We start from the raw sequence: 24,280 nt of genomic DNA, 5'->3' as shown, positions 1-24,280 counted from the left end.
GAAGTAATTTTAATAAGGCTGCTCATGCTTACATCAGAATTAAGATTAGCTCATTTTCATTGTTATGTTTTACATACTAAGATAAATAGAAAAGTTTTACAGATTCTACTGTTGTTAAAAGCAAATGCCTTATACAACTAAAAGAAGCCAGGCAGCCTGTTGGTTGGAGATTTCCAGTCAGAGAGTTGAAACTTAAGCCACATGTTGACTAGCCAGCCCAGTTTTGGCCAGGCCCAGCTGGAGCTGTGCAGTGTGGTCAGTACATGATGTCTGCAAATGTCTCTTCCCTTCAGCCAATGCTGAATTCGACAGTTACTGCATAGGTGATCCTTACAGAATTTGCATTTGTTTTCTGATGATAGCCCTGGGTGAAAGTACAGCCAAGATGGTAGAGTGAGAAGCATTTACGGTAGTGCATAACTCAGATGTAACTGGCACAGGAAAATCCACACTCGTATGAAAACTGAGAATAAGCAGGGTATATTGCAGGCAATGTTTCAGTGTCTTTTTCATAAATCTTTTCTAAGATGTCTTCATTTGTTTCAGGGGTTTGATTTTATAAAGTAAGAGGATAGTGGTGCCCATCTACATGCAAGATGTATGAGAACAGAAATGTATGAAATTAGAAATGAAGCTCTTAAAAGTTCAGAATAGCAGAAAAAAAGTAAGGGAATAACACTTTCTAGGAAATAAGCCTTATGTTGCATGTTCATATATTGATTGTTTCTGCCATATGGGAAATCTCTCTAACTTTTTTTTTGTTTTGCTGTGTGACACACAGATCTCTGTGGTAGGAAGGATTTCCAGCAATGTGGCCTTGTTAAACACAGTAAAGTTAAACCAGGAGTGAATTTGACTTGTGTTTCCTACTGAGCTCTGCAGCTGACTGTACATGGGCCACCAGTACTGACAGTGATGTGAACTGCCTGTGGCCATTTAGATAATACACAAGGGTGAATTAACCTTCCTAGGCACTAGAGAGTGAATAAATCTAGAATTCTAGCATGTATGACCTGTGCTGCAGAATGAAAAGGTACTTCTGGCTGTTGTTCCTGTGCAGTGGAGACTCTGTTGCAAGTTTCAAGTGTGAAAGGGAAGATTGCTGGTTGGAAATAGGCTGTGAAAAAGATTGCATAGACTTTGCCCTGGAGAAAAGAAAAAGAACTGTAGGAGTTACTGGCACATTCATCAATACACATTTCTCTGGTTGTGTGTGATTTGTTTTTTCCTGTTGTTTATTTAATCCTTGAGACCTAGCTGTAAACTTAAACTGTCAAATTACGGTTAAATACCAGAAAAATACAGAGCATGTTCTCTCAGCATATATTTCAGTGAAGGGTTATCTGACATGCTTCAGCACCCAAAGTCAACTTTGCATATTGAGGAAGTATCTAATAATAACTCAAATTATAATCTTAAAAAAAAATCAGCTCTTTCAAATGACCTGTTTTAGTGAGCTTTCTCCAGCAGGATATTGAAATCATACAGCATCTCCCAGCACTGAGCACCTTCAGCTAACTTAATACTCAATTTCATTTCCATTAATATCAGCATTAGACTTTCATTGTTAGGTCCACAGCAGCAGTGGCATCCTTACTGTAAATTTTGTGATAAAAACAAGGACTGACCTCAGTTCCAGGAAAGGAATGTAGATCCTTAAGCCAGAGCAGCTATAAATGCTTTTGAAAGGTGCTGTTCTTAAGAAACCCTTTTGCTCCCTATCTCCTAGGTTCAAAGGCTGTCTGTTGGAAGCATCCCACGTTGCATGGTGGTTGTTCTGGAAGATGACTTAGTGGACAGTTGCAAGTCTGGTGAGGATACAGCATATATTGCTTATGTTTGTACCACAAGCATTTTTATTTTTCCACTTGAGGTGAATCCTTGTCAAGCAGGCTGTCAGCACCGATGGCTTGTCGAGTGAGGTATGTTCACCTGTCACGTTGCTGTTTCAGGCTGGACGTTAGCATGGCAGTAGAAGACAGTTCTAGAAAATGTCATGCATCCCCATGTTAGATCTTGACTGTCTGACAGATCAGTTTCAATAAGTAATGTGTTGTGACATACAAAAAGCATATTAAATTTTGTTAGTGTAGAACACCAAACCTCTCAAGTAAATTGGTTCACACCATCACATGGCGTGTGGTGCCCCTCTGTGGGTTCAGAGAGCCAGATAACCTCACCTCCTGTCTCAGGAGTGCTGCAGGTGAAAAACAGCTACTTGGCATTCAAAGAGGAAGCTAATTGGCAGGATGCTATAGGAAGAATGGCATAAAAATTCTCAGATAGGCACATCTCCACAAGAAAGTAATTGCTGATTGTACTTTCTCAGAAGAACAGTGTACCCAGAATGTTAATGAGTGATTCTGGAATTCAACACAAAAGTTACTAGTCACATAAGTTCTGACAAAATTTTTCCTATGGTCAATCTAATTGAAAGAGTTTCTGCAGTTTACTGCATTCTTTAAAATGAGGAAGTAGAGGTAAACCTTCAATAACTCATCCCCCTTAAACACAAGTAGAAAGACGTAGCAACTTCCTACCACAGGTGTGGTAGGAATCTACCTTATCTTTGGTTTAGACTTCCTGTAACTGCAGGAAGTTTTGCTTTTTGTTGTTGAATTTTTTTAACCTGATGCACTGTAACACAGGATCTCAATGGCATTATTATGCATTACAGCTCTCTGACCCATCTGCATGTCTCAACTCAGATGGTACTGTACTAATTTTGGTTGTTACTCCAGGAGATGACATCACCGTGTACGGAGTGGTAATGCAGAGGTGGAAACCTTTCCATGAGGGTGCACGCTGTGACTTGGAGCTTGCTTTAAAAGCCAACTATATTAAAGTGAACAATGAGCAGCTAGCAGGGATTGTCATTGATGAAGAAGTTCGCAAGGAATTTGAAGACTTCTGGGAAAGGCATAGGAATGATCCCTTAGCAGGTTAGTAGCTGAAAGTAGGGCACCTGATCTCATGGAGATGAAATCAGGAGTGAAAATGAGTGACTGAACACATTCTTCCCCCATTATCCTGTCCCACTACCCATTCATCAAGGATATATTTTTTCCAGTACAGGAATAAGAAGTTCTTACTTTAATATTACTCTTAATAATACTTGGGGGGCAAAGGGCCAAGCCAAAGATCTTTCTTCTTTTGAGCTTTCTACTCAAGTATTTTGTGTAACATTTATTAACAAGAAATGAGAAATAATACAAGTATCAGGGGGGAAAAGGTCTTTTCTAATCAAGAAAGAAGCAGCATACCTCTTAGAAGAAACAGCATGGACCAGATCTGCTTTAGTCAGTATAGCTGTTGCCACTGTGGCGAGAGATCTGACTCACTGTCTCCGTGTCCCAAATTAAGCTGTGCATCTTTACTGTAGAGCTTAGCACATCTTATCCTTAACGTAACTCTTGGATGCCTAGACCCATAATTTAAGTGCAGTGAAGCCTCCCAGTTCACAGTGGCTTCCAGAACAGTCAGAGTGTTTAGAACACTGAGTCCTAAACTTACCATGATCTGCAGTCAACCACCTTGGAATTAGCAAGGAGCTGTGTCTGGAACTCTGTGCTGCCTTCTCAACGCCAGGACTCTTTAGGGTCTGTCACTGAACTCTTTTAGGCTGACACTGTGTCTTGTAAAATCCTGGAAAGGGAATAGTCTTTCTTCTTAAAGGGCAAAGAGGAGGAAAGGCCAGTGGGAACATCCCCCAAATTAGCCCGCTCACATAAGAAACTGCAGATCCTGTTATTGATAAAGATTCCTTAGAACTGCATTTCCTGGAAAGCAGTTTAATTTCTTGCCTCCTGCTGTTTGCAACGATAGCATTTCTTCCTTGTGCTGTTTGGAACAAGAATATTTCTTATCATTCTGGTTAGAAATGTCCAGAAAGTAATTCAGGATCTTCCTTGAAGGTCTCCTTTATTCTGTCATTCTCAGGAAAATTTTTGGAAGCCTGCAGGTAGCAATGTGATTTTATGTAATATTACCCATTCTGAATAAATAAATATGAAGTGGCTACACGAAGATTGAGGTGGAAATTTGAAGGACCCTGTTTGTCTGAATTTGAGTGGAAATTGAGGGCAGAGATAAAACTTGACTAAGGAGTCTAAGGTATAGGCCATTTCACAACAGAATATGTGCACAGTTACTGTTTTTCTAGAGATAATAGTAGGTATTACTGCATTTTATGTCACTTCCTGATGCTAACTCCTAACTGTGGAGTTAAATCTTGAATTATGCTATGGCTGAACAAAGTTTTTAAAATTTTGCATTTGGGCAGACAAAGAGGTGTTAATTCCTTCAGAAAACCTCCACAAGAAACACATGTGCCTCAAGTCATCTATTAAGTGCCTACATATTTTGTCAGTACCATGTACTTGCATCTAAATTGGAAACATGAAGTTAAGATCTCAAAATTGGTCACTCTCTTTTATTCCCTAGCAATGAGAGTAACACGTGGCATTAAACCTGTGATCCCTTACGTGCTGGTAGTGTCAGAATCTCAAAGGACAGAATTAATTCTGTTACATATCTTCCAAGCCATCAGCATTGTCATAGCACATCAAAATAATATGTTGCTGGAAAGAGACTATGGCAGGGAGGAGGAGAGGGATTTGTGACAGGAAGGGTCAAAGGAGAAGGAGATTGAAGGTAACGATGAGAAAATGAGCCATACTATGTGTGTACAGGTTTAGGACAAAATACTTCAAGAAGTTTGCTTAGTTTTCTTAAGTGTACAATACATCAGTTTTCAAGGGGATATTTTCAAGTCTGGAAACATCAGGTTTCATAGCCCCTATGCTTTTAACTGTGAAACAAAAGAATTTGCACAATGGCATTTCCTTAGGGCCTTTTCTCCTGCTATCCAGACTATACATTCCTTAAATTGCAATAGGATTGGCTTTTGTGACTGTGAAAGACTTACTTAACTTCTTTATAACGAAGGAAGTTTGGATCAAACAATTGCTTTGGGTCCTATTTAAAAAATATATTACTACTACTACTAATAATAAATTTTCTCCCTACCCTGTTCCTCTTGTTGAAGAAGGCCTAAATTATTTGTCAGTGTACATAGGACTCTGTGGGAAACCCACTTTTACTCCTGGGGCAGTGCTGAGTGCCATTTTTTGCTCCTGTTTTAGGGAGGAATGAAATTTTGGCTAGCTTGTGTCCTCAAGTGTTTGGATTGTACCTGGTGAAGCTGGCTGTAGCCATGGTGCTTGCTGGGGGTGTGCAGAGGATTGATGCCACTGGAACTCGGATCAGAGGTTAGTATTGTTTCTAACAGTATCCCATCCTTTCCAAGACCAGTAAGGTCTCAGTAGCATACTTGCGTGGGAACAATTTCTGATTAATCCTGAGCATTCTTCCAGGATCTCAGACAAATAAAGTGGCTGTCTAGACTTCCTCTTCTTGTTTCAAGTTTTCCCAGATAAAACCCCACAGAAGCAGACTGTTAGGACTCCATTAAGAGAATATTAGAGGCAGCTGTTTTAGCTAAAACATAAACTCACTTTCTATTGTATAAGCAATGTTCTGAAATGATTTTTAGTAGAATATTCCCATCAGTATTTGACATCAAAGGATGGAATCTTAATGTTTCCTTAATGTGGATCACTATAGTACATTGAAAGGAAAAATTAAAGGATTCATTTTACTTCCTAATGCCAGACTTTTCCATCTGTGATTGTCAGCACATCTTACTTAGTTCTGTAACTCCAAGTTATCTGCCTGCTGATTCTCCTTCTGTTGTTATTAGATGGCAAATATGCCGTGTGCCAGGTGGTATGCAGGTCATAATCCATGTAGGTCATAATAATTCTAAAATACAGGATTTTCTGTATGCTCCAGCAGCTACATAAAATCATAGCCTTTATATTTGTATTGAAGTAATATCATAGCCTTTATATTTGTATTGAAGTCATATCACTACTTGTAGAAGACAATGAAATAATTTTAGAGCACTTCAGTGAGAATGTACTATCAAATTATTTACTTTTGTAATTTCATTTTTTGAAATTACAAAGTTGTGTAACTGTTGGCAACGTAACAGAATTAGTTAAGAAAAACAACCTGCTGACTTTATTAGTCCATTTTGCAGTAGTTGTGACTGGATGCTAACTAAAACCTGGTAGCCTTTTGTTTCATGTTCAAGAGTCAGCTGAGTCTGAGAAATGAGTGTCCTAAAATACAGACAGTATGTTAAAATACTTTTAAACTATTTAATAGTAAATCTTTGGTTTGGGTGCAGCAATATGACCAGATGCTGGTATTAAACAATGTATTTTTCACACCAAACAAGTAGTTCAGTCTCAAACAGAATTGCATATTGTAGTGTATATGTAGGTGTATATGTTAGGTGAATAAAGACAAATATCATTTAATCTGAAAGTGTATGTGTTTCTCTGTATATGAACTGTCTACTCCTACATCAATGTTTTCCCCTAAGGTGAATCACATCTTTTGTTGGTTGGAGACCCAGGTACAGGGAAATCTCAGTTCCTCAAGTATGCAGCAAAGATTATGCCACGCTCTGTGCTTACTGCAGGAATTGGATCTACCAGTGCAGGTATGTGCTTCTTCAGCTGGAACAGGTTTTTTTTTCCCTCAAGTATGCTTATATAGAATTCTGCTATGTATATAAACATATGTGCTCTGTTTGCATGAGTACAGTTAAAGCAGAGAGCTACTGCAGAGGTGTATGAGGCCTGATATGACTCTCTGCACAAGGGCAGACTGTGATGACCTTCTCACAGAGAACCGTATAAGCCTAGTCCAGAGGCACCTCTCAATGCTTTGCTAGCAGAGGGTGAGCTGGACCTGTATTTTGAGTGTTTTCCCAGCTGTGACAAATATGACACCTTTCCAGAGCTCATGCCATGTGATGGGCCAGCATCGTTTGGTTTCTCCTGAACAGATACTCTCCTGTTCTTTTGTGTGTTCTGTTTACTTTCTGGAAATTCACCGGTGTTGAGGAATTATTTCTTACTCATCAAGATGGTTTCAGAGAGCAACTGCTTTCTTTTCTTCTTTTTTTTCTTCTTTTAGACAAATATGACACCTTTCCAGAGCTCATGCCATGTGATGGGCCAGCATCGTTTGGTTTCTCCTGAACAGATACTCTCCTGTTCTTTTGTGTGTTCTGTTTACTTTCTGGAAATTCACCGGTGTTGAGGAATTATTTCTTACTCATCAAGATGGTTTCAGAGAGCAACTGCTTTCTTTTCTTCTTTTTTTTCTTCTTTTAGTTAAAATTAACTGCTTTCTTTTCTTCTTTTTTTTCTCTTTTTTTTCCTTCTTTTTGTTAAAATTAGGTATGTCCCAGCTGGCTCTGAGTGCCAGGCATCTTTACCTCCTCTTCTGGGGGTAATGTGCAGGGTCAGATTATTTCTGCAAATGACCTTACATGAACAGATAAATATATTACTTGTACATTCAAAATCACAAAGTAATTAGGGTCAAATCCCAGTGTCTCATCTAGTATGTGCAACTTGAATATTTCTCAGAAAGTGATGCTTTTCATTTTATGTCTGGGAAACAGCATTATTTGAACGTGATGTTGAACATACACACTCTTATGTGCAGGGAACTTCTTATGAAACACATATGCCTCTGATTCCCCACTCAAACTGTTGACAAATAGGTCTGGAGAGAAACCAGAGAGAAAATTTTGGCTCAGCATAACCTTTTCTCCACTTTTTGTTCTGTGTAAGAAAGAACAGGCTGGATAATTTTGGATTTACTAGGGGACTGAGAGTGACCTGGACTGAAATTTTGCCATGTGTTTCAATGTGGCTTTGCCTGCTTTTGTCAGTAGTGATCTCCCTGTTTCAGCTGCTCTTGGCCTCTGGTGTTGCTGTTGCCTTCTTCACCATGTCTCCCTCCTGTGCTTCATCTTCCATATGACCTGGTTTCCAGCTCAGCCATAATAGCTAGGTTCAAAGACATTTCCCTGAAAACCAATATTGCAGTTTACAAGCTTAGTGTGGTATATGTGCTGCAGTGATGCGTGGAGATGAAGATTCATCTCATGAAAGGATTGTCTTGGGCCTTTAGATCACCTACATTTCACATTCCTTATATTTTAAAAAACTTTGTGCTCTCCCAGATTCCCTCCCCAAAATCTGACAGCAGGTGCACCAAATTTCCACCTTAGAATTCTTTAGGACCCTTATCACAAGTGAAACTTGAGTGCCTATCAAGAAATCTTAAAAGCTCTTAATTTCAGGGAACATTTCCCTAGCTAGAACTGCTGGACTAAAGCATTAATTTCTTGACAACGAGTTTGGTTGTATGAATTATTTTCTTTGCCTTTCCTGTGCAAGGAGTGTCTTACTTATAGATCTCTTTGTAGTGTACCTAACATTGATTTTTGTCAATTTGGTCTTTGTGCAGAATTTTCAAATTATGAGTTTGGAGAACTATTAAACTGCTTCACTTTCCTTGTAATAATCACTCACTTTGAATTACCAGTTTCTGTTTTCTCATGAGAGGACAGTCCTAGTGCACATTTTTCCCTCCAGTGTGCAGATACTAAATCTGTAAGTTTCAGCTGGTTCCTTACTTTATATAAAAAGCAGTCTGGATTGTATTTAATTGCTGGCTCTGGGATTACAGTCCACATGGGCCAAAAGACACACCTGGGATTTGGTTAACTCTGGAGAAGTGCTAAAAGCTGTTTCCATTTGGATCCCTCTTGTAGAGAAAACTGCTGATATCTAACCAACCTTTGGTAAGATTAACATGTCTTGTACCCTTTCCCCATCCAGTACTGGTTTAGGACAGAAGATATTTAACACCCATAGAATTAAAACACTGCTTCCAAAACTGTCTATCATATCAGTTTTCCTTGGTTTTTCTCTACAAGCATTTATTTGTACCAGGACAGCATATTAGATCATTAACATTCTCCTTGTGTAAAATTCCCTTTCTTTCCTGCTCTACCTTAGGTATCACATGCTTTGGAATCCACTGTGATCCTCTGGGGCCCTGCAGTGTTTTGTGCCTGCTGCAGCCTACTAACCCATCCAGACCTAACTGGAATTGCCTTGCAGAACTTTAGAAAAATGACCTAACTCTGCAGCTTTATTTTCTGTTAGGCTCTTTCAGTCAGGTTCCTGCCTTCCCCTGTACTTTTTAAACTATGTCTGTGCTTCATCAGGTAGGACCCAAGAGAATGCCCTGCTCTCTTGGTGAAGGTATGGAAGACCTTCATCTTTCTCTCTCACCAGCAGGCTCAAGTTGTCTGTTTGCTGCAAACAGCCCTTACAAATGACCCATAATCCACTCTTTGGTTTGAAAAAACATACCTCCACTCACTGAATAATGTTTCTGACTTTACTTGGTTTATTAGGTTGCTTTTCTTGCAAACACTTAGTCGAAATTTTCTGTTGAGTTTTTTCAAGTGGCAGGACTTATATGAGGACCTGGGGTTTGCTCCTCCCACATCTCTTTAATGGCAGCTGGCAGCCAGACCAGCCCACATGCAACAGCTCCATGGCAGAAATTTGACTACTGTAGGACTTTCTGATCCGCATGCAACAGCTCCATGGCAGAAATTTATTTGACTACTGTAGGACTTTCTGATCTGTAAGTAAGAGATGAGGGAACTGTCTGTCCCACTGTTTGGTTCTGTCTACACTGATATTTTACAGGCTCAGTTCATGGTCCCCACTAGACTCCCATCTGAGAGTCATTCAGCTATCTTTTATTTTTAGAAATTGACATGCAGTTTTCCATAGAGGCTTAGTGAGGCTTAACAAAATCTCTCCGTGAGTTCTCACCTTACTACTGAGTGTAACCAACTGTCTTGCAGTCCCTAGACCCATACTGCTGCTTATGCATATTTGCATGAGATAATCACTAGTAAGAAAATATTTCATTTCTGTCTGGAGCTTGAGATCTGCAGCAATTGAGTGGTGTATTTAACTCCATAGGGACAGGAACCAACACGTGCCTGCTGCTGATGGACATCCAGGCCAGTCATTCCACTGCTTCCATATTTGGCTGTTCACATTTCTGAAAGTTTTGTTTGGTGTTGCATCCCTGCACAGACAGACTGCTGAAGGAGTTTTGGGAACTGTATTTAGAACAGCTTGCCTAAAAATCTGGGAGACTATCAGCTGTTTCTCCAGCTTTCCAGTTCTGTGTGACATGCCTTTCTGAGCTGTATGAGATGCAGCCTTCTGGCCTCTCCTCTCACAGCCTCTGCAAAGCCTTGGGAGCACTTTCTGATGACACTTGGTAATGTCTAACAGCAGTTTGCTACTGTTTTTCTTTCTTTTCATTGAAGGGAACTGACTCCAGGGGAAACCACCTTTATTTTTTTTCACTCACATAAACTGCTAGGCAGGTTCCAGGTGCTAACAGCTGTCTCTTCTGATCCATTAGAAACCCATTCAAAGTGGCTGACATGAGCCATCCAGCTGTGGTTATAAATAGAGTACATGGTGTCAGTATCCTGAGGTATGCAAGACACTGAAACTGGAGATATTTTTCCCTCTTTGTAGGTCCCCAAACTGTCCCTGGGCATTCCCTAGTTGATACAAGCCAAGGCAGAGCCAGCAAACAGTTTTCCACTGTGGATTCATACCCTATTCCTGATAAAGTTATTAATACAGATGCAGCCTTAAGGCTGCTCTTCTCCAATCTTCACTTCTACCATGGGATTGTTTTCCTGAATAGTTATAATTGTACATGAAGTATTTTCTATCAGTATGTACCTTTAAAATATTTTCCTGAGAGCACGGCTTCACTGGCCATTCCTTCAGTGGCTGGACCTCAGGCTGAAGAGGCCTTAACTCTCGGAATTCTGCTAGACTTCTTGAAGGAGTGAAATTTAAAGTTGTGATCAAATGTGGTCAGAGGTATGTCCCATCTGTAACATCTCATCTCTTGCAGATCCTAATGTTCCCTGAATTTCCTCTCAATAATGCTGCTCCAAGATGGCTTTGTCCTGAGAGAGAGCTTACCTTGACTACCTGCATGCCAAAGCCTATTTAGCCAAGTAGATATCTGTCTTTAAAAAACTTGGTCTGCTCATACATCCATACCTGAAGACCTGTACTTAGGATGGATGGGAAATACTGCAGGAGCAATATCTTTGTCATACTGGATGAAGATTTCAGGTCTTACACACTTCTGTTATGTTCCATCCAGGCCAGCCTTCATCAGACTTTTCCATCCAGCTGTTGCAATGGCAGTTGATTTTTACCATACCATGCAGCCCCTGCTTCTTTCCAGTTTGTATCAGTGTAGGTCTGCCCCACCTTTCTAGTGAGATAAGACAAACTGGTGGAGACCCTTACTTTGAAAGGCAGGCCTCCTTATCTCATGGTCCAGGGCAGTTCTGCAGGGAGATACAAGAAGTTCCTGTGACATTTCAGCCAGTTCTTAACACTGCTGTTAACATGTAGCTGTTATCTCTTGTATCTGGTGTAGCCCTTCTGCAGCACACACACCTCCTTCCTCAGATTTTCTCTATCTGCAGGTAAGTCAGTCACATCCCTCATGCCGCAGGCAGTGAGGACCTAGCCATGCCTCCAAACCAGCATTACCTGGAGATGGAAATGAAATGTATCCTCCCTCCATCTCCTCCTGAAAGGGCCTTTGCTTTCTATGTGCCACAGAGAAGCCTGGGTTTTGCCTTTAATAAAGCCTCTCTAGTGACTCCCAGCTGGTTCTTCTTCCTTAGATATTCTTCTTTGCCAAAAAAATCAAGCAAATTTACCTCCACCCCATCTTCTCCAGCCCTGCTCTCACATCACACACTACCAGACCAGCTCTTCAGAAGTAGAACTAGAAACATAAACGGGAAGGCCTAGCATGAACAGCCCCACACACACTGCCATCCCTTACATGTAGTTGTCAGTTTTGCTGCATCTTCCTGGTTGGCACTGAGCAGAGCCCTCAGCTAGCAACCACAGCAACAGTTAACCCATCATCTCTGGACCAAACTTCTGTGGCTCTCAAAAAAATGAGGTAATCTGTAACCTTGCAGACCACTGTGCTATGGAGAAGAGCTGGAGTAGTTAACTAAGTTTGTGAAGGATCTCCTGCAGCTGTCCAGACAAAAGCCACAAGATTTGGTTAATTTTGCTCTTTTTCTGTCTTCTGGTAAATAAGGATTTGCCAGGAGTCTACATGCAGAGTACATTTTGGTTTTTTTCCCTTTTCTTCCCTACCACCATTTTCAGATAGCAGGGGACAATCTCTGTCTGGCTGCAAGTGGACAGCCTCCAGTCTGAGCTGACTTCCGGAGAGCCAGCAGTTGAGGCATTACAAAGAGAATGATGGACTGTCAGATCATGACATTTCTCTTTGTGACTTAGTTTATAGCTTGCCAGACAATCTGGATTCTTGAGATGTGAGTGAGAGAGTTACTGTGGTTATTGTAGCAAAGTTCTGGGTTACTACAGTATTGAAGTTTAGTAGTAAGGGTTGACTTTACCAGTGCAGCCTTGCAACACCACTGGAAAAATTAAATTTCACCAGTTTCCAATATGATGGAGCTGGAACCTTTTTGCCCCCTTCAAACTCAAGAGTGTCACTAATTCAGACTGAAGGTGATGCATGAATAAACCACAGTGACTTTAAGATGGACAAGTTTTCTTCAACATGGACATAAAAACCCCACCCATGTTTTTCATCTGTAATGTTACCTTGTCTGACCTGTTTACTTCTCTGTACGTGAATAACCTCTGATAATCATTATGACAAGTCTTCTAATGGAACTGAGTCTGTCTGTGGTAAGATACAGTAAGATGCATCACCAGTCCTGTCAGGAGAATCCATGGCAGTCCCTTGCATCCTGGTGGTCTCTGCAAGCAGAGGCTTGTGGGAAAGTGAATTCATTGTCAACCTTGAGATGGTAACGCTGTGTTGTCAGCACTGGCTGTGTGGCTGTTAGACAGCTCAGAGAGATCAGGGACAAGTCCTTACAGATGCCCCATATGCACCCACTAAGTTTGTGCTGTGATACTGCTTGGTGTCTCTGGAACTTTTTTCTCAAATTGTGCATCGCTGGAATATGATTTAGTCAAGAAATGAGATACTCAGAAGACAGTGTCTGCATTGCTAAGATCTGGACAAAGTTGCAGAAGACCTGAGAGGCATCCAGCCTCTCAAAAAGCATAGAAATGCCCTTTTTCTTACAAATGTCAGGAGGTAAGGCTGTTCCTCTCCAATTTAACCAAGCATAGTATTCTTTTTCCTGCAATTGGTGTGTCACCTATATCTAGGACATGTCAGTATATCAGGTAAGGTGATTCCAGACTGTACTGCAGCTCCTGCCATGCAGTTGATCTGGAAGTTTATTGCACCCAAGTTCATGTGCAGAGTTGACTTTTTTCCTCCTTAACAAAACAACAGAGCTTCACTTCCCAATTTCTCTAAGTTAACTGGTTTTCTGCTTCCATCACTACTTGGCATATGCTTCAAAAAAAGCCTTCATGCAACTGATGGACAGATTCTAGTTACAGCTTGTACTTGATCATGTTTTCATCTGAATATTCAGTAGGTGCAAGGGTTTGAAATGCTGCCACAGTAGCCCTTAGTTCAAGGCAGACTTCACAAGCCTGTCAATGCTTCAGCAGATGACTAAGTTATTTACATACTTACATTTAAGAGATATCTTAAATAGATTTATAAATAGAACAATAAAGTGCATGAAAAATCTCCAAATGTCACTGCATACCTAAAAGTTGCAATATAATTGAAAATGAAAGATCTTTCTCAAAAGTTCACAGAATTTCAGCCTCCAAGTGAAGCAACTGCTAGTTTAGGGAGCCACTTCTTTGTGTCATGTCATACCAATATTAGTGTGTTAGTATTTTTAAATTGCTAGTAATCCATCTTAAACAATTACAGAGAGGTTTTTAAGAGCACACATTAGAATGAAGGTTCCAAATATTAATGGATTTCATTAATTCATTCAGCTACTCTAGGTACTGCTGAACTTCCAGACAAAGAAAAAACGTGTGCATGTACATTCAAATCAGGTCATTCCAATTCAAAAAATATACATGTTCAAAATGAAGACAATTTCACTAATCATGTGGAAAGACAGAAGCACTAACTGCTTTGGACATCTTCGTCCCCATTAGAGAACGCAGAAAGAGAAGACAAAGCATTCTGGTTTTATTCACAGCTATACTGTCAGTCATCAAGAAAGTTCCCTTTTTTCCCAAGGCCTGGAACCTGCAAGGGTTCACAATTCGGGCAGTTACAAGTAACTAGCAGAACTATATTCCTGTAATCTGGCATGACAGATTACAATTTAAATGCACACACAGTCAGAGTAAATGTATAAAGTTAACAAGGATTGGAAGGAATAACTGAATTGTTAGTGTCACAATAATGTCTTAAGTCTTTACTCCTTAGTTCTTTTTATCTTCAGGGATGCCTCAGGTAATAGGAATGTCTCAGTGCAAGAGCTTCAGGGCAAGTAATGTATTCTTGAGTATGTCATACCTGCCACAACAGGGTTTGAATCTTGATTTATATCAGTGCATAGGATTGCCTTAGATGGTAGAGAGAAAACAGAATTGTAAGTTCCATGTGTTTCAAAAGAATCACAATGGAAGAGAGCATCAAAACTCCTCCTTACTACTAGTGAAAAAGGCTACAATAAAGCATACCTGAAAACACACATACCAGCCACCAGTGGTATATAACAGTCTTGCAGAAGAGCAATTTTTGGACACTCATGCTCTGCCTTTTGACACTTACAACTCTCTGGTAATTGCTTGCATCCTTCCAACCAACTGTGTATGCTATTAGGGTGGCTGAAAAAGGGTTCTTTCCTGAGATACCCACCCAAATCCACATGAACACTGCCCTGAACAAAACAGTTTGACTAAACAGCAGCAGATTTTTCAATAAAAAAAAAAAGTCCTAAAATCCAAGACAGCAGATGGTAAATCTCAGATTTCATGCTTTAAGTAACAAGTATGTGCCTTGAAAGGAAAAGAAGTTTGCACCTAAAATTACACTGTGCTGTCTGCTTTCAGAGCAAAAGGACATTTTTGGACTTTTTTTTTAACAAAAGATACTTTTCTTTGCACTTTCTCTAATGACAGTTTTCTTCTACAGCTGTAATTAAAGGACACTTTATATTTGGCAATCTGGATATCAGAGACAAGGACATGGCATTGTTCCTTCATTTTGCCTGAATGTTTCAACTTTTAAACCTTTGTTTTTAGCTTTTAATAGTGCTTACAAAGTAAAGGGGGAGAATATGTCTATTTTAATCAGGTTTGGTTTAGACCACATAGAACAACACATTAGAAAAAAAGGCAATTACTTAAAAATAGTTGTATTTATATCCCACAATTTGCTCAAATACTGTTTTGTTTGTTGGGTTTTTGGTTTTTTTGCAAATACTGTTTTGTTTGTTGGGTTTTTCGTTTTTTTGTGGGGTTTGGTGTTTTTTGTTTTTTTTTTTGCTTTTTGTTTTGTTTTTTTATAAACTTTCTACAGGATGTTTTAAAACAAGTTCTTCACATTGCTTGTCAACTATGTACTTATGGAATTTCAGGGAAATAGTTCTGGTTGTTTTTACAGTTTAACACATATACAGTACCAAAACCATGGTGGTTAGTCACATGCAGTCCATATGAGATTCTAACATAACATTTAGTGAATTTTCTGATGTTGACCAGCCCTTTGATGCTGAAGGTAATGCATCTGTGGAAAGCAGTGATTGTAGATTTGGATTACTGCTCTCTGCATCTTCCAGTTTTTCAGTGTTGTCCTCCCAGTTAATGTGGAATCTCGTGACTCTAGGATTAGATGCCAAAATATTCCTTTGAAGCTGAGAAAGAAGAAAATACATGGATTAGAGTTCACATGCATAAAGACTTTTTTCCTTTTACTCCCCATAGCCTTATTTGTGTAAAGCAATTTGTTTAAAAGGGTAATTCTGCTCGATGTGAATCTACAGGTAGTGTCAGTGGATCAGAAACGTGCTTGTAGCACACACCATTTGTTCATTTACTGCAATATCCTACCCAGCAAAATAAGCACTTTCTCAAGGGGCTGTGTTAACTGTTCCACATGGTCAAGGCTGTGTGAGAGCTCTGCAAGTGAAGCCTAAGTGTGTATTTCATCCAGTTTTTAGTCTAAAGCAAATGACATCCCCACGAAGATTTTGCAAACCACAGTACTTCAGAAAATTTTGCATCAACTTGACAGTATTTACAGTAACAATCAATTCCATGAACATCTCATCTTCCTTTAGAAGTACAACCTATCCTTAAGTTAAATTACTGAACTTTAGATTGATTTCACTAAGTGAATTTATCTACTTTGAAAGTTCTAAAGTATAAACATTACTTCGATTTGGAAGATAGTAACATTGTGGCAGTGGACACAATTAGGTATATCATGTGAGTGATAATCTCACAGCTGGCCTTCATTTTCCTTTGAAAACATGTTGTATTTGTTTATGTATGCCGCATGACAGAAAATGCTCATTTTCTCTTTATCTTGAAAGGGGTGAAAGACTATATATACACTTAACTGGAGGGTGAGAGCTTTTGCTGATCTTTTCCACAGGAGCAAAGCTAGTTATATAAGCAGAGACTAAAAACAAGTAGTTCTAGGCATTTCTAAATTCAAGTGCTTAAAGAAAGTCACCGTTTTGGCACTCACAACTAAAGTAACAAATAAGTCTATGATTTAGATGAAAGAGGAAAGGAACATATTAGAACTCTAAGAATCCTCAAAATTAACTGTAATTTTAAAAACATACTGAGTATCTGATCCCTGAAAATTAAGTATAGGAAAACCTACTACTATTTCACTTCATCTTTTAATTCTACTCCTGATTGAATTGTTACCATGAAAGATATTTTTTTTAAACTTAATCTGTATGCTTCCTTGGTCAAGTTGTCCATTGATCAGATAATCACCCAACCTGCTCTTACCAGGTTACCCATCTTCTCTCATTTTATACTTAACTTACTCCTCAGTTTGTTTGTTACCATTTTGCAAAACCTAGACACTAGAACAGCTGGATAACTACAACTTAGATCCAGGTTGATGGGCCTAGAAGAAAACATTACTCTGTCCTTCTGAAGAACAGAGCCATTTTGACAAAAGTGGTACAGGTGGAAATAAATCCAACAGTTTATTTCACACCATCAGTGTAGAAGTACAGCCAAATCATCAAGGTGGTGGAAATTGTTTATGGCTTCTCAGTATTAGCCAAATTTATGACAACTACATCATTATTTGCAGTTCGTCTCTCCAAAGTATTTTCTGTTATTTGATGCTTCGTTCCATGCACTTTATGAAGTCACCTGGGGTTTGGTTTTGTTTCTTAAAACCTTCTTTCTATAAGCAAACCTCTGACACGTGTCTGGAACAAAAGGTGCCTTACCTTAGAAAAGTCTGGCTTTACTGGCGGGTTCTCCCTCAGTTCTGTTTCGGTGTACTCATTGTTTACATAGTAGCCAACTCTAATGAATTCTTGACCTCGGTACGTGCATGTAATTAGCACAACTGTTACACCTACTGCATCTGCATCTGGAATAAGCCCTGGGTTAGGTGCGTCAGCCTAGATGTGAAAGGGAAAGATAAATTACAACAAAATTGACACCACACGCCTGTCTAGCAGGGGAATCTGCAGTAGTATGTTTTAGCAGCAGAGTTGTGCCTATATTTAAAATTGTTCTTCAAGTTAACCAGATAATATAGCTGCTTTCACAGCATCAGCCCTAGAGTTAGGGCACTATCCTCTAGAGACAGAATTGTCTCTAGACTAACAATACAGCAGTATTGTTTGCTGACATTTCTCATGGGCAATTAGACAGCTTTGATCCAAAACTGCTTTTAAATACATGATCAGCTGAACCGTGGTTCGAGCAGGTGTACCAACATCACTGCAGTCCTACACTGCCTTTGTTCTCCAGCCCAGCCTGGTAATTCAGGAGAGCAACATTATTTATTTTTTTTTCAACCTCCATGGTTGAATTGGTCTGTATGTGTATTTTTAACAAGGCTAAATCCTTAAAACTACAGACTGAATTTATGCTTCAGCCAGAACAGGGACAGGCTACAGTGAGGTTTGAGCCACAGATTTCTAGAAAAGGAATAAACTTTCTCACCTTTTTCCTAATGCCTGTTAAAATGTATGTGGGTAAATGCATCATGTCTCTAAGACACCTGACATATTTTCAGCCAGTATGCAAACCTAATTTATAGGCAACTCATATAATCTTCCCTACTTACCATGGCTCTGCAGTTATTAATCAATAAAACTTGCTTCACAAAATGTGGCTCACATCAGTCCTTAAAATGCTTCCTAACTACACATTTACAGATAAAATATGTGATGCCTCATTCTGCTGTAGGATTTAAAGTAACAGCAATCTAAGCATAGTGAAACAGCTTCATATTTACAATTTTACATGAAGATCTGAAATCATTAATGAACACCAATGTAGCCAGTACAAGATACATTAATAATGTGAGTTAGAATGGTTTGGGTGTAACAAACCTTGCCTAAGGACAGAGGACAAATGGAATTAATTCCTTTTGTTGTCCCTCTCATCCCTGCTTTTCTGTAGTATTTCTATGCTCCAGCATGGTGAAATTTGGGAGTTAGTGCTCCTGCAGCACTGGCTTCTACTCTTTGCTACTTCAATTCTAAGCCTTCAAAGCAGTCAGTCTAGCTTTTCACAAGAAGCTGTAGGCACTTTGCAGAAGAATTAGATGAGTCAGATTTCTCAGGTAGAAATACAGCAGAGGGAGGAAAAGAAACTAGGAAACTGGTTACAACACAACCTCCTCCAGCCCTGAAGGAAATAGAAAGTGATCAAATTCATTTTACAACTTGCATAGGGGAATGGAAAAGATGACCAAGGAGTAAGACAAGTGCAGAAGCTGTAAGAACTCATAAGAACTGCTGGTAGAGATTAAATCAGCAGCCTGGTGCCCAGACCCATTTGATTACTTTAAATCCCACAGTTACAGACTAATGTATCGCAAAAGGACACTGTTCTGTTTAATTCCCCATGAAACTAGACTCATACCCTAATGTAGGATTTTAGTTTTCCACCCTCCTATTGTCATTTTGTGTCTTGTAATATCCTATGACACAGTCCTGAATCCAAGGAAATACTCTGTTCTAATCCTAGTTAACTCTCAAGCACTGTTTTGCTGTGTGGAACAGACACTGAACACTGTTTAAAATCATTTTCTCAAATTTTGAACTTTCTGACTTTGCTGTTGAACCTCTTAATCACTCAGGAACCAAATGATCATACACAGGTGGAAGTAAAAAAAAAAGCTTGGTATGATCAAGTGATAAATAAGCAGCTGCAAACAGCTATTTTGGTGGGCAAAGAGAGGCAGTAGATTTATTTTTGCATAAAAATCACTATCTTAAGATGCCACTCTTGTGCTATAAATTACTTAAGAATTTTACTAAATCGTTCAGTGTTGTCTTGAATTTTCTAGGTTTTCCACATGATACATTTATTCACATAGCTATTACTGCACAGTAGGCAGTGCAGGTCACATCCCCACTTAAAGATAGTGATTTTTTTATGTGCTTGTATTTTCTAAAAGAAATTTCTGTGATTTTACTACAAATCCCCAAGTGCACAGAGAGAAGAAATCAGGTTTCACTAGTGTATCTTGGCATTTAGAAACAAACAGGCCAAGCTGTGAGCCTTTACTTATTCAAACCTTTTTAAATGGTTTTAAAATCCCCAAAAAGGCTGCTTGTTTAAGTCTGAAAAGCACAATAGCTATCCATCTTTCTGCATGTAAGGTTGAATCCCCCAACCTGATACACAGCTTCCTTTCAAGAAAGGTAGTTTTCTCATCCTTGGCATTGTATCTGTGTGGTACTCCATTTTAGCTGCTGTTTCAGCCATTTTCTTATCTAGAAAAATCTACAGCCTATTATCTGAAAATGTTATAGGCCTCTGCAAAGGTGCTTTCCTTATGCTGTCCCTTGTGAACACAATCTCTTTTCCTTGCATCATATGCCTCCTGCAGTTCCGTGCTTTGCCCCATTCTTGCCTTCCCTTGCTAGTTCTCTCCATATTTCAGGCTGCTTCAGTTTGCTGAATAAAATGGCTTCAGTCGTCAGCAGCAAAGACTTACAGCAGCACTTTGAGTTTGGTGGTCTCCTGTGTGCACATGAGCTGAGTCCTACCCTCACCTCAAATCCAGAGCTTCTGAAGTGTAATATACTCAGACCAACAATACTTCTAACAAGAAGGGATACTTTAACACATATAACACATGGTAGGAGTTAGTTACACACATGTAAAAGGAGTCTTTTACAGGACCTGCTCCTATCTAAGCAAAATGTCTACATATCTCCTCCTAATTTAGCTGTAGTGTCATTAATAACCAGGATACAATCTGAGTCCATCCCACAGAAGCTGCAAGGCTAGTAAATTTAATTCTCAAGACCTTCCCAGTCATACAGCCAAAACATGCTTTTTTAGGCACCTGCTTCCTGCTCCTTCCCATCACCACCAACAATGAATCTTTCACTTAGCTGAGAACAGTGCATCTTTTAAAGCAGAACTGTAATCACCAGCTGATTTTCCTGGATACAGTGCTACAAGGTAGCCCTTTTGAGGGCAACAGAGGTTCACCTATTTCTGACCAATGAGCTGTAATAGCCTGACAATGGAAAACCTGTTAATAAACGATGCATTTGTCACACATCTCTTTTATTTGTGATGTGGAAGAATTAGGCCTGGTTCCAAAACCAAACGAATGTTTCAAGACTGATTTGCATGTATGTGGCTGATAGCCCTAACCTCCAGCCTAATCCTATTCCCTTAACTTGCCCTTTAAGGAAAAAAACCAAACCCAAAACTTTCCTGGAACTTACAGGATTAATCAAGTTGCCTCATAAATGCTGATGTTATGTTAAAAGTGTTACAGTAATGGTGAAAAATAAGAAAGTGTATTCATTAGCACTCCTGGGTGTTTTAATGCTCACACTCCAGAATGCATTTCCCATTAAATAGTTAAGGGAAAGTAGAAGGGTTCTTCCACAGTAAGCCGTACTCAATTTCAGTCTGATTTTTCAGCCAATGGACTTTGCTCTCAGTTTAGAAGAAAAAAATCTAGTATTTGATAGAGTAGACAAAAGTGTTAGTTTTAATCAAAATTACAGTTTAGATTAAAAAAAACCCAAACAAAACCACACCCCAAACAAACAAAAAAGAGCTTCTCTGCAGGCAAGTCCACTTCAGTTTTTATGGGAATCACAATGGGCTAGTTAGCCATTTTAGTGCTGCTCTTTGCCTGTTTTCTTTCTCTTCATTATTCCTTATTAACTTTTGGCTTTAACAGCAATATTTTATAGGACTGTCACATGCTCTAGAATTTGCTGGACAGTCTTGATCTACACACTTGTGTCCTAAATGCCTACTATCTACCACTAGATTTCTGTCTCCTTTTAGAATTGGCTGTGTTTTGTTAGGATTTAGTGTGCTGATCCAAACATCATGGTTGAACATGGATCCTGTTAAATAGAAATTAACTTCTTGATTGTTCTGGCTGAGTTTTACAATTAATTTGTTGGCCTGATCTTCTGAAGTTCCTGTCTATATTAACCTAGTGCTCCTGATTGTCTGCAACTGCCACTAGTGGCACAAGAGTTGAGCCTCATGGTGCTGGTGTAAACCAGGTAACTGGGCACTGTCAATTACTGAGTGATTTACAAGATATTTACTAACCAGACCCGTCAAAATTATCAGTAGCTATGGGAACTGTGCTTGTATCACTAATTATTGGTACCACAAGTGAAAAACATAACCACGGAAGTATCAGGGACTAGAAGTATCAGCTCCTGACCAGGCTTAAAGGAAGCTGTATCATACCTGAAGAGCTGACTGAAATATTTTTCTAGCTTACAATTATTTTTCAAGTGCCTCTTACCTTGATAAAATCATCTCTAAACAAATTAATACAACCCTTTTAGAAACAGTTATATCAATCTTACCTGAAATACGAACATGTGTCTGCCCGCAGGAACTGGTCCTACTAAAACTGAGTCTAACACCTGATCATATTCTTCACTTTCAGCTGAGCCCACATAAATTATTTTCCATTCCAGATCTGCAGCAAAACAAAAACAAAATAAAATCAACAAACATTATTTACCATTACAGTTAAGGGTCTTCCACTCTTACCCATCCAGTTTTGTGTAGCCTAAAATTGCTTCTTTGGCAACAGGCCTAAAATAACAAGGACCACCAGCAAATCACAGATTTACTGATGTCTGACCCAGTCCTTATGAACCAGATCATCTCACATCCTCCCTCTAGTCAGTTAGTACCACAGGAATCCCTCTGTTTTCATGGTGAGGTTAATTTTCAGACTGTATCCAGAGAACAGGGCCCAGAGACTTAACTGGGAGCAGTGTTCAGCATCTCCTCAGAGTCTGCCAGAATGGCCACAGCAGACAGATGATGCCTAGGTACACCTAAAATGCATCACGTGCCTTGAATACTCATCTCCTCCCAAAAAACAAATTTCCACCTTCCACATATACACCACACAGCTGAAATCACACAGATCATGGAAGCCAGTTAATGGAGTAAGAAATCCCACTGTGGAAGCACCAGGCACACTAACTGTATGTCCCTGTTCCTTCAGGTGTCACTTGTGTAACCCACAAAGTATGTAAAGGTGTGATAGCATGACTAGATTATACTCTTAAAGATACTCCTACTTGGACTTTATTTACATCCTAAAATGGAATAATGGACCAAACCCAAACATTTCTTACAATTCAGTTTTTTATAACTCTGCCTCTCCCCCACAGGTGTCTGGCAGTTGAAGTTGCAAATTAGGCCACATTAGTTCTTCCTGAGCCAGATTTGCACCTTCTCTTTTTGATTCAAAAACACATGAGCAAACACACATATGGAACCAATCTCAAAAGACAGATTTTTGAGGGGTTCTAAACAAGAGGGGATAAAAGATCACCATTAGAGAAAACTATGGCTAACACTTCTCTTAACAAAACTGTTGCTTCAGAAGTGTACCTTCAAAGCTTGTATGATCTATTTCTCCCCTCCTCCTTATGGACCTGATTGTCTATGCAAAGGCACAAACCTGTACCCTAATTACATTTACCTGATTACTATGCTCTGCAAAACCCAAAGGTCTATATTATGGTTTCTTGATGCAGGAATGGAACTTAAGCATAGAAAACATGTAGCACTTTAACAGAACTTGGCTGATTTAGAAGTGCAGCTCTCTTTCCTCATTAGTGAATTCTTCCTGCTTATCATCTTTATCATCAATGCAGGTTTAACTAACACAATAAACAGGGCTTGGGAAGTGATTTTCCTCCTCTGTATACAGCACAGCACAACTGACCAGGTACTGCATCAGAGGTTTTATTTACCTTTTAAGCATGTAGTACTAGCTGTTGCCAGTACTGCAGGGTACTCATCCAGGACAATTAACCATCTCTCTTGTTTGCATCCGAGGACAACTTACTATTCATAAGACGTGAGGCTTAAGATTATCACATCATCCTGTGCCATTATTCTAGGAGAACAGTGTAAAGTTCACTCTAAACCAGTAGTATTTAGTACTAAAATAGGACTTTTTAAAAGTAAGTTTTAACTTAGTAGAGTGATCCTAATGTTGTTTAGGTATCTTGATACAGAAAAGGAAAGAGAGGATACTTCAAGAAAGAGAGGGCTGGAGTTTGTGAATTTTGAGATCAGTGTTGGACAGGACTGGCTGAAAACAGCACAGTAAATAGACATATTAACACAGGAAAGCTAAGGCAGCGTCAGCAAACTTTCCATCAAGCACACAAAGGCTATGCTTAATCTTATTTTTAAACGTGAAATATAGCAGCACTCATCCCAAATTTATCCTGTAGTCTAACTTGCATTTAGGTGGGGGAAGGAAGCTGAGACTTCTGTATTGCACCATCCATAATCCTTCTCATCCCGACTGTCCGGGATTAACTTTAAGTCTGGAGTGTGCACAACTGGAAGGAAAAGAGTAACACCTTGCACCAAGCCCCTGTGGCAGGCACTGCCACCTGCCACCGAGGGGTCTGATGCTGTACCTCAGACGAGGCCAGACGGACTGCACAGATGCAGTCAGCAACTCTGAGATGGGCATGGAGCAGAGCTCTAAAGAACGCGTCGGTCATTTGCAAAAGGGCAGGAGACAGGCGGAGAAGGCCTGGAGGAAACCCTAAGCTCAGCCGAGACTTCCCCTAAAGTTCCCGCCAGCGCGGCTGTCCCTCCCTCCTTCCCTCCCTCCCTCT

General features: G+C 39.6%; 2 protein-coding genes across 2 annotated transcripts in view; one reads left to right on the top strand and one right to left on the bottom strand.

Annotated features, from left to right (window-relative positions):
- MCM9 (minichromosome maintenance complex component 9) overlaps positions 1–7,115 on the top strand; it is an 11,654-nt gene extending 4,539 nt beyond the window's left edge. Inside the window, exons 4-8 of the mRNA XM_009072805.1 lie at positions 1,730–1,811; positions 2,742–2,942; positions 5,145–5,270; positions 6,452–6,571; positions 7,051–7,115. Coding sequence (XP_009071053.1) covers positions 1,730–1,811; positions 2,742–2,942; positions 5,145–5,270; positions 6,452–6,571; positions 7,051–7,115 — 594 coding nt within the window. The remainder of the gene's footprint in view (positions 1–1,729; positions 1,812–2,741; positions 2,943–5,144; positions 5,271–6,451; positions 6,572–7,050) is intronic.
- An 8,353-nt stretch (positions 7,116–15,468) lies between these two features.
- On the bottom strand, positions 15,469–22,099 carry ASF1A (anti-silencing function 1A histone chaperone; the record flags this gene model as incomplete). Its single annotated transcript, XM_009072804.1, has 3 exons — positions 15,469–15,814; positions 17,384–17,560; positions 21,983–22,099. Coding segments are annotated over 3 exons (507 nt in total), but the record flags the coding sequence as incomplete, so codon positions are not given.
- Between the last annotated feature and the right edge of the window lie 2,181 nt (positions 22,100–24,280).

This window comes from Acanthisitta chloris, unplaced genomic scaffold (genome assembly GCF_000695815.1).
Source record: "Acanthisitta chloris isolate BGI_N310 unplaced genomic scaffold, ASM69581v1 scaffold33134, whole genome shotgun sequence".
NCBI lineage: Eukaryota > Metazoa > Chordata > Aves > Passeriformes > Acanthisittidae > Acanthisitta > Acanthisitta chloris.
This window is presented reverse-complemented; position numbering and strand designations above follow the sequence as displayed.